The 16,711-nt window shown below is 44.6% G+C and overlaps 1 protein-coding gene across 1 annotated transcript in view; it reads left to right on the top strand.

Moving 5' to 3' along the window:
- Window positions 1-16,711, top strand: part of cobl (cordon-bleu WH2 repeat protein) — a gene marked incomplete at its 3' end in the record, with an annotated part of 324,393 nt that overhangs the window by 152,051 nt on the left and 155,631 nt on the right. Inside the window, 2 exon segments of the mRNA XM_084308326.1 lie at window positions 2,627-2,855; window positions 10,774-10,821. Coding sequence (XP_084164452.1) covers window positions 2,627-2,855; window positions 10,774-10,821 — 277 coding nt within the window.

Raw genomic sequence — 16,711 nt, forward strand, 5'->3', positions numbered from 1 at the left:
AATTCATAATACAATACAACAATACTTTCATTGCGACAATGCAGACGGTTAACCCTTTCACTGCCACACGACAAATCGTTAACCCTTTCACAACCACCCTATGGGAGGTCTGTAAATGCGGTAGTGAAAGAGTTAACCTTCCGTAGTGTGGTAGTGAAAGTGTTAATGTAATTTGATTACAATCACTTATTATTTGCCTACCAAGATGTCTGTGATGGTGGAATACCTCTCCTTCCTTCGTGTGCATTCTGTTCTATCGTCTCTGTTTCCCTACCTTGTGACTGGTGTTTTCATCTTAAACAACATAAATATTATAAATGGACCCAAGTTCATTTTCTGTTGCAATGTCTGCTGATGCAACAGCTGACAGGAAATACACTTGGGTCCCAACTGTTCCCTAGCAACTGAATTCCAGTAAAACCGTCAAACTTTTTCTCTTCCACATGCTTTTGATGCTTTTCCATTTCAATGTATTTATAATCTTTAGGACATGATCTGAAATCCCTTTTGAATATTCGGTTAAAAATATGCTTTGGGTATAGGTTCAATACAGGAAGTGGAGGAGTTACATTCCATGACAGTTTTATAGAGCTCAGTTGATATAATGCAAGTGAATTTTCACATGGTTACCTTTTTGCCGGGTTTACAGATGGTATCTGTGTTTGCTTCAGGACTAATGCTGGCTCTAATTTATGTTATTTTGTTATTGAAGAATAATGCGAGTTCTCCACATTTTGATGCAGAGGACTGTGGAGGGGTGGGGGCAGTGTTGAGTAGCTGGTCGATAATATATATATATATATATTATTATTATTATTATTATTATTATTATTATTATTATTATTATTATTATTATTATTATTATTATTATTATTATTATTATTATTATTATTATTATTATTATTATTATTATTATTATTATTATTATTATTATTATTATTATTATTATAATAATTATATATATATTATTATATATTATATAATATTCTAGAGTTTCTAGCATTCGCTGTGATAATCTTAGAAAAGTAGTCCTCCTCTCTTGTATTTCTTTGTTACAGGCAGTCATGGCTTCTTTATATATTTGCTCTGCAGATGTACCCTGTTTCGAGCAAACTCGGGAGACGTGCCAGTCACTAGAACGGGTTCCATATGTTCCAAAATTCCATTCCAATAATGTTGTAGTCTAAGGAGGTAGCTTACCAATAATGATGTAGTATAAGGAGGTAGCTTACCAATAATGATGTAGTATAAGGGTGTAGCTTACCAATAACGATGTAGTATAAGGAGGTACCTTACCAATAATGATGTAGTATAAGGAGGTAGCTTACCAATAATGATGTAGTATAAGGAGGTAGCTTACCAATAATGATGTAGTATAAGGGTGTAGCTTACCAATAACGATGTAGTATAAGGAGGTACCTTACCAATAATGATGTAGTATAAGGAGGTAGCTTACCAATAATGATGTAGTATAAGGAGGTAGCTTACCAATAATGATGTAGTATAAGGAGGTGGCTTAACAATAATGATGTAGTATAAGGAGGTAGCTTACCAATAATGATGTAGTATATGGAGGTAGCTTACCAATAATAATGTAGTATAAGGAGGTAGCTTCACAATAATGATGTAGTATAATGAGGTAGCTTACCAATAATGATGTAGTATAAGGAGGTAGCTTACCAATAATGATGTAGTATAAGGAGGTAGCTTACCAATAATGATGTAGTATGAGGAGGTAGCTTACCAATAATGATGTAGTATAAGGAGGTAGCTTACCAATAATGATGTAGTATAAGGAGGTAGCTTACCAATAATGATGTAGTATAAGGAGGTGGCTTACCAATAATGATGTAGTATAAGGAGGTAGCTTACCAATAATGATGTAGTATAAGGAGGTAGCTTACCAATAATGATGTAGTATAAGGAGGTAGCTTACCAATAATGATGTAGTATAAGGAGGTGGCTTACCAATAATGATGTAGTATAAGGAGGTAGCTTACCAATAATGATGTAGTATACAGAGGTAGCTTACCAATAATGATCTAGTATAAGGAGGTAGCTTACCAATAATGATGTAGTATAATGAGGTAGCTTACCAATAATGATGTAGTATAAGGAGGTAGCTTACCAATAATGATGTAGTATAAGGAGGTAGCTTACCAATAATGATGTAGTATGAGGAGGTAGCTTACCAATAATGATGTAGTATGAGGAGGTAGCTTACCAATAATAATGTAGTATAAGGAGGTAGCTTACCAATAATGATGTAGTATAAGGAGGTAGCTTACCAATAATGATGTAGTATAAGGAGGTAGCTTACCAATAATGATGTAGTATAAGGAGGTAGCTTACCAATAATGATGTAGTATAAGGAGGTAGCTTACCAATAATGATGTAGTATAAGGAGGTAGCTTACCAATAAGGGCCTTAGAAATGAACAAATACCAGTGTTTGTTGTGCCTCTCCGTCAGAGAGGACCAACCAACCTTCTCATAAAGGGTCGTTTGGTTTGGGTGGGTGGAGGATCTTCTACAACGTCGACCACTTCAGGTCCGAGTTCGTTTTGTTCCGCCGATCCACAAATTTTTTACGCCGATCTTTCTCTCTCTCTCCGTCCTCCCCCTAGAAAACCGTGCGCCTGGTGGTGAACTACCACCGCACCCAGAAGGCGGTGGTTCGGGTCAACCCGCTGGCCCCGCTCCGGTCCCTGATCCCGGCCGTCTGCGAGAAGTGCGAGTTCGACCCGGCCCACGTCCTGCTCCTGAAGGACGGCTTCAGCGACCACGAGCTGCCGCTGGACCGGTCCCTGACCCAGCTGGGGCTCAAGGAACTCTACGCCCTCGACCAGAGTCTGGGTGAGACACACTGTACTTAACCCCTTAGCGCTGTGTCTCCCCCCTGCAGTCAGCAGGGCTTCCACACGGGTTATTAGGTTAATAGGGAGGTGTAGTGGTTACGTTATTGCTGTTTCCGGCCCGTCCACCTCGCAAAATTGCAATGTATTTCCCCATTGCCCATTTCTAAATCGTCTCGTTTAAAACAAATAAAGCATTAAAGGGGAACTATTTTACTATTTCTTTCACTATTTGGGCACTTTTACACAATTCCTGTGAGTCTATGGAACACCTCTGTAATATATATATTTTTTTTATTCATTGTTTTGTATTTCTAATCAAGTCCTCAAAAACAGCATTTTTCTACCTCAAGATCTCGAGCTGTTTTGAGCCTGGGCTCCTAAACCACTGTGCAGCGTCGGCGCCGCCTGAACATTAACATGCAGCAGTGACTATATGACATCACATATAGGCACATTTTCAAACGACTCAGTTCAGTGAGGGTGAATATTGTGAGAGGAGAATTGGAAGAATGCGCCAATATGAGAATTTTGAGACATAGATCATATTAATATAAGTTCACATAGCTAGGAAACAATGCTAAACACTCAAAAAGGCCATTTATAAGATAGTTCCCCTTTAACATTTGCATGGTGTACCTTTCTGTGCGTATTCATCCACAATCTATAGCTCAACATAGCTCAGAAAAAAATTGCCGAATTTTATTTCAACCAAAAATGCTTATAATGTTAATGATAGAAGGGAACTCATGTTGTGCAAAAATGGAAAGCTTTTCAATGTTCATGAGGCAGAATTGTTACAATAGCCGATAATCCATTTTCCCAATGATAAATCCCTATACGGGTGGACCTCGCGGGCGGTCCAAATTGACGTCAGATTATACCTCCCTATGGTGGCGGCGGCGGTGGTGGAGAGGTAGGCAGGCATCCGTTTAGGGTGGTGTGTGTATTCGGTAGCTCTCTGTGTGGGAAGCGCTGCTGTGGCTTCTGCTATATGTAGGGTGTCGGCTGGTAGCAGGGTTCGCACAAGGTCCTTGAAGTGCTTAAAGTGCTAGATTGTTTTACAAAAAAAAGTCAAGGCCTGGAATTCCTTGAAAACAGCAAATTTTTTAACAAGGTGCGTTAAAAAGGCTTTGAAATTCAAATCAACCATTCGCATTGAAAGTTTTGTTCATACATGATCAAATTGTTTATTTAAAGTGTAACTAATTGTGGGAAATTGGTTTTAACACTTTGGACGCCACAGCGATATGCGTGATGTGTTGTTAAAAGGCGGACGCTCTAAAATATAATGCGCATGATGGCGGGGAGCTGGAGTTTAACGACAGAGGGGCTAATGATGAACAAGATCGTGTAAGGACCAACAAAACGGGGGGTGAGTTTGCGGGACAAAGACTTGAGTGGCAGGTCTCGGCGCGAGAGCCAAACCATCTGACCTGGCTGGTAGTCGGGAGCCGGGGTCCGGTGGCGGTCGGCGAAGCGGCGGTTCTGCTCAGCGGTGCGGAGCAGCGCGGCCCTCGTGTCCCCCCATATCCTCCTGTAACGGCGAAGGTGGTCCTGCACCGAAGGAACGGCGAGCTCCTCCTCCTGCGCAGGAAACAGCGGGGGTTGGTAGCCCAGGGAGGACTCAAAGGGAGACTGACCTGTGGCCGTGGAGGACAGCGAGTTGTGGGCGTACTCGATCCACGGCAGGAACGTACTCCAGTCGGAGGGGTCCCGGGTCGTCACGCAGCGGAGGGCGGATCCCAGGTCCTGGTTGGCCCGCTCCGACTGACCGTTGGTCTGCGGGTGGAACCCGGAGGAGAGGCTGACCGTGGCCCCCAGGGCCCGGCAGAAGGCTTTCCATACCTGGGAGCTAAACTGCGGACCCCTGTCGGAGACGATGTCCACCGGGATCCCGTGGAGACGGAAGACGTGGAGCACCATCAGGTCCGTGGTCTCTGAAGCAGAGGGGAGTTTGGGGAGAGCAACAAAATGCACGGCCTTCGAGAAACGGTCCACGATAGTGAGAATGACTGTGTTACCGTGTGAGGGAGGCAGACCGGTGACGAAGTCCAGGCCGACGTGCGACCAGGGCCGACCGGAAACAGGGAGCGGCCGGAGGAGCCCGGCAGGTGGTTGGTGGGAAGCCTTCCCACGAGCACAGACGGTGCACGCAAGGACAAAGTCGCGGGTGTCCTCCCTCATGGTGACCCACCAGAAGTTCCGCTTCAGCAGGGACAGGGTACGGTTGATCCCAGGATGACAGGCGAACCGGGAAGCGTGGACCCACTGGAGCACCTGGGAGCGGACAAGGTTGGGGACAAAAAGCCGGTTAGGAGGGCCGTTACCTGGATCAGGCTGGACGCGCTGGGCCTTCCGGACGACGGACTGGATCTCCCAGGTGGCGGCGGCCACCAGGCAGGAGGAGGGGAGGATAGTGTCCGGGTGCGCGGAACCCTCTTCGGGGACAAACTGCCTGGAGAGGGCGTCTGGCTTGGTATTCTTGGAGCCAGGCCTGTAGGTCAGGGTGAAATTGAACCTGGCGAAGAACAGTGCCCAGCGTGCCTGGCGAGAGTTCAGGCGCTTGGCCGTCTGGACGTAGGCGAGGTTCTTGTGGTCAGTCCAGACCAGGAAGGGGATCTCTGCTCCCTCCAGCCAGTGCCTCCATTCCTCCAGGGCCAGTTTGACTGCCAGGAGCTCCAGGTTCCCGATATCGTAATTGACCTCCGCTGGGGTCAGGCGGCGAGAGAAGAAGGTGCAGGGATGCAGTCTCTGGTCGAGAGCGGAGCGTTGGGAAAGGACCGCCCCTACTCCGGTACATGAGGCGTCCGCCTCCACCACGAACTGGCGGGACGTGTCCGGCTGGACGAGAATGGGCGCGGAGGTGAAGCGCCGGCGCAGCTTGGCGAAGGCGGAGTCCACTCTGTCTGACCAGACGAAGGGCACGGAGGGCGAGGTGAGCTGGGTGAGGGGTGCAGCGACCCGGCTGTAGTCCCTGATGAAACGCCGGTAGAAGTTAGCAAACCCCAGGAAGCGTTGGAGCTGCTTGACGTTGGTGGGACGAGGCCAGTCGGTCACCGCCTTGATCTTCTCGGGATCCGCCCGGATCTTGCCGCCCTTGATGATGTAGCCGAGGAACCCGATGGAAGAGACGTGGAACTCACACTTCTCTGCCTTGACGAACAGCTTGTTCTCCAGCAGGCATTGGAGGACCCGGCGGACATGCTGGATGTGCTCTTCCATAGAGCGGGAGAAAATCAGAATGTCGTCCAGATAAACAAAAACAGAGCGATTAAGGACATCACGGAGAATGTCATTGACAAGGGCCTGGAAGACAACAGGGGCGTTGGTCAACCCAAAAGGCATTACCTTGTACTCGAAGTGTCTGAGCAGGGTCTTGAAGGCCGTCTTCCATTCGTCTCCCTCCCGGACGCGGACAAGGTGATAGGCATTTCTGAGGTCCAACTTCGAGAAAATGGTGGCACCTTGCAGGGGTTCGAAAGCAGAGTTAATCAATGGCAGGGGGTACTTGTTCTTGACCGTGATGTTGTTGAGACCCCGGTAGTCGATACAGGGGCGAAGGGAGCCATCCTTTTTGGACACAAAAAAGAATCCCGTGCCGACAGGAGAGGAGGAGGGGGTAATAATGCCAGAGGCCAGGGACTCGTGGCCGTATTTCTCCATAGACTCTCTCTCTGGGCGTGAGAGGTTAAACAGGCGACTAGCGGGGAGCGGGGCTCCCGGGAGCAAATCAATAGCACAGTCTTACTGGCGATGAGGTGGCAGGGAGAGAGCCTGTTGTTTACTAAACACAGCCTCTAGGTCGTGATAAATTGGAGGAACAGTCGAAAGGTCAATAGGTTCGTTGGGAACGGGAGAACCTGCGGCTGCCAGTGGCGACCGTGCCGACCGTAGACAAGAGGCGTGGCAGTGAGCACTCCAGCTCGTGACTGAGCCTGTTGGCCAATTTATTACAGGGTTGTGTAGCTTTAGCCACGGCATGCCTAGCACGATGGGATTATGGGGGGATTCAATGACGTGGAAACGGATCTCCTTGCTATGATTACCGGAGAGTTGAAGGCGGAGAGGCGTGGTGTGGCGGGTTATTTGCGAGAACAACCTCCCGTTTAGGCCTTGAGCATCGCAGGGGATTGGCAAGGCGTCGGTGGCAATGTGGTAGTGGGACACTACCCCAGCGTCAATGAGGTTTTCGTCTGCACCCGAGTCGACCAGCGCGGACAGAGGGAGTGATTGACCGTTGTGGTAGAGCGTGGCACTGAATTGCATATTTGGACCGGAGCTGGGAACAAATTTAAGGCTTGTGCATGCGCCCAGCATCACTGTCGAGCCCCGTCGTTTGGGTGAACCGAACATGAAGCGATGGAGTGGCCTAGTTGCCCGAAGTACAGACATGCCCCTGACCTGAGTCTGTGACGGCGTTCGCGGAGAGGGAGGCGAGAGAGGTCGAGTTCCATAGGCTCAGAGTCGTCGGCTCTGCAGCGGCACACTGTTAACGGTGTGCTCCGGATCGGCGGCTCTGCAGCGGCACACTGTTGACGGCGCTGGCTTTTTCACGGCGGCGCTCCCAAAGACGCGCGTCCAAATCTCTGGCCAAGTTAATCAAATTGTCAAGGGAAGTGGGCTTCTCTTTAGACGCCAATTCGTCTTTTAGGATGTCGCTGAGGATGTCGCTGAGAATTCCCGCTGAGGGGAATTACTGAAGTGGAGGGCGGTTGCCCATTCTAACACAGGACCAGTGAACAAACCAGACAGGTAGGAGATCTTGGATCTGTCGCTCTGGTAAGTTAGTGGTTGTTGCCCAAATACTAAATCGCATTGGTAGAGAAAGGCACGACACTTGGCAACGTTTCCGTCGTAACGCTCTGGCGCGGGTACGTGGGGCCCCCTGTACTGGGATGCAACAGGTGGAGACACCACGGGTGGAGAGACAACAGGGGGAACGACTATCTGGGATGCCACATATGCAGTGAATTGTTCGAATTGTTTGTCTCGCTCCGTGGAGCTGAGCGTGAGTGTGCGGAGCTGGGACATGGCTTCCTCCAGTAGTTGTGTGTGTTTATTTACCAGAATGGCGTGTCCGGTGACGGCGGCCTGGATGTTCCTGCTCCATTCCCCGGCGTCCTGTGGCGCTGGGTTCGTCGTCATGGTCGCAGTGTTCTGTGAGGATAGGGGTTCTTGTGGAGCCCAATAGCGAACACAGGAGTAGAGAGAATGGAGCGGTTTAGGGTGTTTTAATAGTTTCCCCCCAAACAGACAAGTATCACATGTAGGAATGTATAACAGACGGGGATGAATGTTCTTGGGGGGGTAGCACAGGGGTACTCCTTGTGCAGTACGAGATGGTTCTTGAGCAGGTGCACTCCTCGTGCAGTATGAGAGGATGGTAGACACCGGCTGTGTCGGGTTGGAGAACAGGAACCTCGTGGTCAGCACCAGGGGTCCAGACGGGCAATACTGGAACGGAGGTCCTGGGTGACGCTGGAGCGGAGGTCCTTGGGCAGAAGGGAGGGAGGTTAGGACAGGGTATAATCAAAGAGCGGGTCAGCAGGGCTTCAGGTCAAGACGTCGTACCTGGGTTTGCAGTTTAACACTGCAACGCCGGATGACAGGCTCTGCCAGATGATATAGAGCCTGCTTGATGAGGTAATCCCTTGCAGCTGCGCTGATTGCTCCTCATCAGGCAGGCTCGGGCCCCGATCGTGACAGGAATACGTGGCGGTGTTTGCAGGGCTATAACTATATTCTATATTATAGCTATGGATACAATACTATGGCCCCAGTAATGAATGGAAATATCAAATAAAAGAAATAACGATGAAAACCCGACTATACTCGGGTTTTCGGGGGTCCTGGCGCTCAACGCATGGCGAGATAACCCGACTATCATCGGGTCTGGCGTCCAAAGTGTTAAGCCATAAATATTGGATCCGAGCATATAACAACATTTAAAAGTGAATTGTGTCCTTTTAAATGCCCTTTTAAAATGAAAAATAGTGCTTAGGAAACTACTTGAAAGTCCTTGAATTTCATTTAGTAATGTGTCTGTGGGAACCCTGCTGGTAGTGTTTATTAGACGTTAGATGGTGGCAGTAAGTGTGCGCTGGGGGAGGGATCACCGGCTGGAACGTGAGAGACACTGCTGTACCTGTTCAGAGGAGACCGCTGCTGCTCAGATCAAGGACCATATAGTAGAATAACTACTTTCCAAAATAATAGATTGTCCAAACATCAGGTTCCAATACGATGTCCTTTATATAGAAGCTTTCGGCGCACGTTACATTACAGTTCTTGTCATCAGTTCATTCACAAATCATTACTTAAGAGCTCTGCTTTTTAAGCTACAGCGCTTTGGGAAGTCATTGCCTCATAGAGCAGAGCGTCGGCGAGCTCCACGTTCACATCACTGAGTACAGCATACAGTACTGTGCAGTCTAACTTAACTTTATTATTTATTATCTTAACTTAACCTTAACATAACTTCAAACAGAGTCACAGTGTATGGTTCTTCGTCTGAGGTAGTCAGTTGCTCATTAAAGATCTTATCAGCCGCAATTAAAGTGATATTTCACTATGATGGAACATTCTAATCTTGTATTATTCATATCACTATAGAAGCTCCACCACCATTATTTTGGTCTCTTTGTGGACCCATAATCAACAGTGGCTCGGTGGGTAGAGCAGTCGTCTGGCAATCCGGAGGTTCCCGGTTCGATTCCTGCTCCTCCCGGGCAGCGTGTCGATGTGTCCTTGAGCAAGACACTTAACCCCTAATTGCTCCCGATGAGCAGGTTGGCACCTTGCATGGTTGCCTCCGCCATCGGTGTGTGAGTGAATGGGTAAAAATGTGAGTAGCAAATTGTAAAGTGCTTTGGATAAAAGCGCTATATAAAAAAGCAGCCATTTACCATTTACCATAGCTGGGTCTCCCCCTCAGTACAATACATGGCAAGCATCTGAAGGTACCTTTCTATACTGTATGAGAATCATTTCACTCAACTACCGTATTCCCATGTGCAGTAATAATAATAATAATAATAATAATAATAATAATAATACACTTTATTTGTATAGCACCTTTCATACAGAAACTGCAGCCCAAATAGACAGAGTAAAATAGTGCAATAGTGCAGTGCAATAAAATAGTAGAATAGAATAGACTTACAATTAGCACATAAAGTGCAGACATAATGTTTTTACAGTGCAATAAAATAGTTCTGTATTTACCTTCTCTGTTTGGTATCCACAGTTTAAAACTTGACAGTCTTCTCTCCTGTTTGAGAGGATGGTTTAAATATTTGTCTAAACGAGGCTTTGCATAACTTCGCGTCCTTGCAGGGTGGGCGCTCTCTGTCTCCATGGCTACGGAAGGTGTTACCTATCAGGGCATCCGGACATTACGCAAGGGTTTAAGATCAGATGTTACGTACTCGACCGCGGGGGAGGGGGGGGGGGGGGGGGGCTTCCCGGCTGCACCCGGTGACTAATTAGACGGTGTTGTTGTGTCAGTGAGTGTAGTTTTACAAGATGCGGTTGTGTAAAAGATCAGCCTTTTAGGATTTATGGGCCGGTGTTAATGTGTAATGTAAAGGGGCGAGAGGCTTTGATATATATACACGACCTTCAGGCATTTTTTTTTACGAGACACGAGACATGAATCCTTAAATTTTTTGATAACTTATTTATTTATTTAATTTCATTTGAGTTAGAGGCTTGTTAAAATCTTGGTTTTTCTTATCGAGATTTAAACACATTTTATTGGGGTGCTGCCAAAACCCCCACAAAAACAGAACTTATTCTCTTTCTTATATACTGTATACGTTTGATTTATTTATTTTCTTCAACTTCTGTACGTAGCCCTCTGTCTTCTACTGTTCTGTAAGTGACTTCTGTTTCAAACCCTGTGATGTCTTCTCCAGTTCTCCAGCCTAAAATGGCTTCAGCCCCCGTCCTTAACTACTGCTCAGGTACTCAGACCGCTGACTGCTCCCACCCATCCCTCCTGGTCCACTGAGCGTATAGTGTCGTGCTCGGGAAGGGATTCCTTTCCACGTTCGGAATCCAAAGGAATCCCAACCCGAGCACGACCTGTGTGGATACTGCCAGTGGAGCTGTTTAACCCCATAATTGCTGCCTGTTTGCTCACTAACTGCATCGCTGCCTGTGGCTCCTTCTGTGGGAGAAACGTCTGGTTTGTTCGTTTGCCATCTGACCGATTTTTATGTGATTTCTGTTGTTTATGTCGTTGTCGTTGGTTATTTCATCACCGTTCATCACTTTGATTTATGATTTCAGCCTTGATTGAGCTCTTTTATTAAAAAAAAATTATCGAACCTTTATTTAATTAACCAGGAAGGTCAATTAAGAACAAATTCTTATTTACAACTACGGCCTAGCAAGAAGACAAAAGGTCCTGGCGAGAGGACAAAAGGTTCTGGTGAGAGGAGAAAAGGTTCTGGTGAGAGGAGAAAAGGTTCTGGTGAGAGGAGAAAAGGTTCTGGTGAGAGGAGAAAAGGTTCTGGTGAGAGGAGAAAAGGTTCTGGTGAGAGGAGAACAGGTTCTGGTGAGAGGAGAAAAGGTTCTGGTGAGAGGAGAAAAGGTTCTGGTGAGAGGAGAACAGGTTCTGGTGAGAGGAGAACAGGTCCCCTCGAAGGGTAACAGAGAAAGGAGACAAATAAATGACATAATAAAATAGAAAAGAGACAGACGATACATACATCAGAGGTAAGGGACATAATTAAAACACACATCAACCAAATACAATTACAAGGTGTGTAAAACATGAAGCAGAACAGACAGGGTGACGGGTGCAGGTGTGTAAAACATGAAGCAGAACAGACAGGGTGACGGGTGCAGGTGTGTAAAACATGAAGCAGAACAGACAGGGTGATGGGTGCAGGTGTGTAAAACATGAAGCAGAACAGACACACTACAGTTAACCCTTTCACTGCCACACGACAGAAGGTTAACCCTTTACTATCACACAACCGACGGCGATGCTCCATCGTTAGTATCATTAGGGTTAACCGGCTGTCGTGTGGCAGTGAAAGGGTTAAACGGCTGTGTGACGGGGTGCAGGTGTGTGGAACCAACTCTGCCATCTACGTTCGCTCTAAACCTAATAGTGACACTCGTACGTTACAGTAGATGGCACGATAATATTACGTACCTAGGGACTAACGAGGGACTATTTACACGTTAACAAACTGTTGATTAAAGGAGCTGTACGTTTTTTTCTTTGTTAAAATAAGTGGCCTACGTGTTAAAATAAGTGGTCTACGTGTTAAAATAAGTGGCCTACGTGTTAAAATAAGTGGTCTACATGTTAAAATAAGTTGTCTACATGTTAAAATAAGTGGCCTACTTGTTAAAATAAGTGGTCTACGTGTTAAAATAAGTGGTCTACATGTTAAAATAAGTGGTCTATGTGTTAAAATAAGTGGTCTACGTCTTAAAACTTAAAATAAGTGGTCTACATGTTAAAATAAGTTGTCTACGTGTTAAAATAAGTGGTCTACATGTTAAAATAAGTGGTCTACGTGTTAAAATAAGTGGTCTACATGTTAAAATAAGTGGTCTCTACATGTTAAAATAAGTGGTCTACGTGTTAAAATAAATGGTCTACATGCTAAAAAATAATATCTCTACATTCCGACAGCCATCACTGATATAGAGTGTCTGGTCAGTAACATGGATCTCCCAGTCCTTCCACTCTGCAGTAAACAGCCATCGCTGATATAGAGTGTCTGGTCAGTAACATGGGTCTCCCAGTCCCTCCACTCTGCAGTAAACAGCCATCACTGATATAGAGTGTCTGGTCAGTAACATGGGTCTCTCAGTCCCTCCTGCTCTGCAGTAAACAGCCATCACTGATATAGAGTGCCTGGTCAGTAACATGGATCTCCCAGTCCCTCCACTCTGCAGTAAACAGCCATCACTGATATAGAGTGTCTGGTCAGTAACATGGGTCTCCCAGTCCCTCATGCTCTGCAGTAAACAGCCATCACTGATATAGAGTGTCTGGTCAGTAACATGGGTCTCCCAGTCCCTCATGCTCTGCAGTAAACAGCCATCACTGATATAGAGTGTCTGGTCAGTAACATGGGTCTCCCAGTCCCTCCTGCTCTGCAGTAAACATCCATCACTGATATACAGGGAACAAACTTAACTTTTTGACTTACCAGCCATTTGGCTGGTAGATTTTAAAAACTACCAGCCGGGCAGATTTTTTACTAGCCAAAAATCCAATTAGTATTTATATTGTAACGTTTGGCCACTTTAAATCATTGAACAGAGAGAGAGAGAGAGAGAGAGAGAGAGGTAGATAGATAGATAGATAGATAGATAGATATATAGATAGATAGATAGATAGATAGATAGATAGATAGATAGATAGATAGATAGATAGATAGATAGATAGATAGATAGATAGATAGATAGATAGATAGATAGATAGATAGATAGATAGATAGATAGATAGATAGATAGATAGATAGATAGATAGATAGATAGAGAGAGAGAGAGAGAGAGAGAGAGTTAGAGAGAGAGATAGATAGATAGATAGATAGATAGATAGATAGATAGATAGATAGATAGATAGATAGATAGATAGATAGATAGATAGATAGATAGATAGATAGATAGATAGATAGATAGATAGATAGATAGATAGATAGATAGATAGATAGATAGATAGATAGATAGATAGATAGATAGAGAGAGAAGGCAGGCCTGAAAACCTACCTGTTCAAAAAGGCCTTTGACTGTTAGCTTTTTATTTTAATTTTATTGCGCTTTTGTTTTTAAATTGTCTGTTTATACTATGTTTTTAATTAACTATGTTCTATTTTTATCTTATTTTTATTCTGTATTTTATTTTATTTGTTTTACTAATAACTTATTTCTATTTTTTTAACTGTTTTAACCATGTAGTGTAGCACTTTGGGATCCCAGTGAACAAAAAGTGCATTACAAATCCAATCTATTATTATTATTATGTGTGGCTGCCGCCCTGGCGGACATCTGTGCTCTACTGAGTGCACCTTTCTAGTCTAGAGAGATAACGCTGATTCCCCGTAGCTGAGCAGGGTTGCATTTTGTCAACACAAGTTGGAACCCTGGAGGAATCGATATAAGGAAACTAATTGCTCTGCTAATCGCTCATGTTGACCCCGCCCCCAAGTCGCTCTCCGCTCGCTCACCGCTCACCTTGAATTGAGCGCTCCCCGCGCCACATTGCTCGGCAGATTTTTTATTTTTTTGGAGCATGGTGTAAATTAGCTCAAACTACAACAGTCTACACCCACTGGGCCCCTTAACAATTGTTTGTATTGAGCCGCATTGTAATTGTACCCATTCTGCAATGTTAAATAACGTTGTTTATCCATTCACTAGCTCTATTAAGCGATGATAGCTAGCCTAGCCACAATGCTATGGTCGCTGCCATTAACGTTAGCATGTAAGCTAACGACAACAACAATGGCGTCAAAACCTTTTCTAACAGGATGTGAGTGACAAAGCCTGAACAGGATATCACAGGTTCACCCTTCTCATTGGTTGAAAATGGCCTTCATGTTTGTAAATCGCCATCTGTTGCTTTGGCATTGTACTACATGTATATTACATCAGTGTTAAACCACTGTAAGCGGCCTGGAGGGAGTGGATTGGAGCGGAGGAGAAGCGGTAGATGCAGTGTATTTTGTTAGCCGCCAAGTGGCGGGCAGACCTTAAATTCTAATCGCCAAAGAATAAATCTACAAGCCAATGGCGCTGGGCGTGTAACTATTTTGTACCCTGCTGATATAGAGTGTCTGGTCAGTAACATGGGTCTCCCAGTCCTTCCGCTCTGCAGTAAACAGTCATCACTGATATAGAGTGTCTGGTCAGTAACATGGGTCTCCCAGTCCCTCAGCTCTGCAGTAAACAGGAAATAAATTTCTGTTCCCACTTTAAATATATTTAGCAAAATATTTTGGCTTGAAACAAGTAACATAATCTACCAGTGCAATAAGCAAAGTTGGCTTGGCAGGATTTCTTGAAATAAGTACAAATATCTAGGGTTCTCTCTCCTGATTGGATAAAGTGGCAATGGGATATCAGAACATTTATTTTGTGTTTACTGCAGAGCGGGAGGGGCTGGAGGTTGCTCAACGCTCTGTATCAGTGATGGCTGTCAGAATGTAGAGCTATTTAACACTTTATCTTAACAAAAAATACAATTTACATCACCTTTTAACCTTCAGTTACCCCAAGTCTCAGACCTTGTGTCTCAGCGCAGATAATTATCTTCAGAATGGCTTCTATTTGCTTCCCAATTATGACACACACTCTCATATCCCCATATCCGACATGCCGTCCTATAATTGTAAAAGCTATTAGTTAGATAAAGTTTGTTCCTACACAGATAGTTCTCCCTTAGTTCCTACAGTAGGTACTTCCTAATCATGCGTGTCCTCTAAACTAAACTGTTCCCTGATACAGTTGGAACAAAATATCATAAATAGTATATTTGCATCTATTAACATTACACACAGAAAACATTTTATTTTGTATTATTATGTATTTTTAACACCAGAATTAGTTTGCCTTCTCTCAGCCACATCTCCCTGCCGCCCAGCAGTTAGTATTTTATGTGTTATTATCATGTGAGGGTAACTCAGGTTACAGTTTTTCTCAGTCGCTTTGGTGCATTTCTCACATCACTATTTACATTTGCACAACAGTTAGTGCATTTCTCAAAACAATTAGTACAAACTGCAAAACCTAGTTGATAACCTGCAAAAGCGTGTCACTTGCTCAAAATGGATAGTTCATTCTTCAAAAGCAAGTATTCATGTCAATGAAAGTGTCAGTGTCATCAAAATTATGACAGTTCACTCTGTAAGTGTTTTCCAATGCAAAAAAGTCAGATCTTGGTGACACTACCTGAAAATGCTCAAGACAGCACTATACACTATTTGCACATCCATTTGAAATCTACAGTTACACATTACTGTACACACTGTACACATTGTAATATTCCCTCCTTGTTGGTCTGGGACATCAATGGTTGCTCTCTGTGATTTCTTCCACGCCTTCTACCTTTTGCCAGATTGAAACCCACCTCATCAATGTATATGAATGTGTGCAGCGGTTCCCTGGTACACGCTTTATCCCAGAAGAGAGAGAGAGAAAAACTATAAAAACTGTTCCTGTGTAACATAATGCATTTTGGACAACATATTGTACAGTATGAACTGTCATGTAAGTGTACTGCATGACACTACACAAAGTAACCAGTTTACAGCACTGAACATTATATGCATAGAACACATGTTTTACTTGTGCATACTGGTGCCGGATCTCCTTCACTCTGTCGCTGTTCCGGTCAAATGGCACATTGTACTACAATTGTTTCATGCGCATTTAATTTCCCCTGAGCACTCTGTCAATTGTAGCGATTGAAATGGATTCAATATTCCCAAAGATATTGTCATCCTCTATAACAGCGCTTTGTATCTCTCTCAACCTTATTGCATTGTTTGCAATCACCATTGGCACAAATGGCTTCCTCTTGTTGCGGAGTAAAAAGGGTCCCTCTTCCACCTCTGCGAGGTTGTCTTGCAATCCTATGTGGTGCAGAGTAAAATTACAGTAATGTACAGCAAACATGAGATATACTGCTTTACAGTAACCCATATTACTGTAGTGTACAATAACAGTGCTTCCCACTTATAAAATGCTGCAGTACAGTACCATACTGAAATATGGCAAATATTTACTGTAACACTACTTTACAGTAAATCTGTGCTGCAGTAAAGCTGTAAGTCTAAATGTAAAATGTAAAAAGTGACAAGTTCTTGTCCCACTGCAAGCTTC

The sequence above is a fragment of the Notolepis coatsorum genome (assembly GCF_963971535.1).
Source record: "Notolepis coatsorum genome assembly, chromosome: 2".
Lineage (NCBI taxonomy): Eukaryota > Metazoa > Chordata > Actinopteri > Aulopiformes > Paralepididae > Notolepis > Notolepis coatsorum.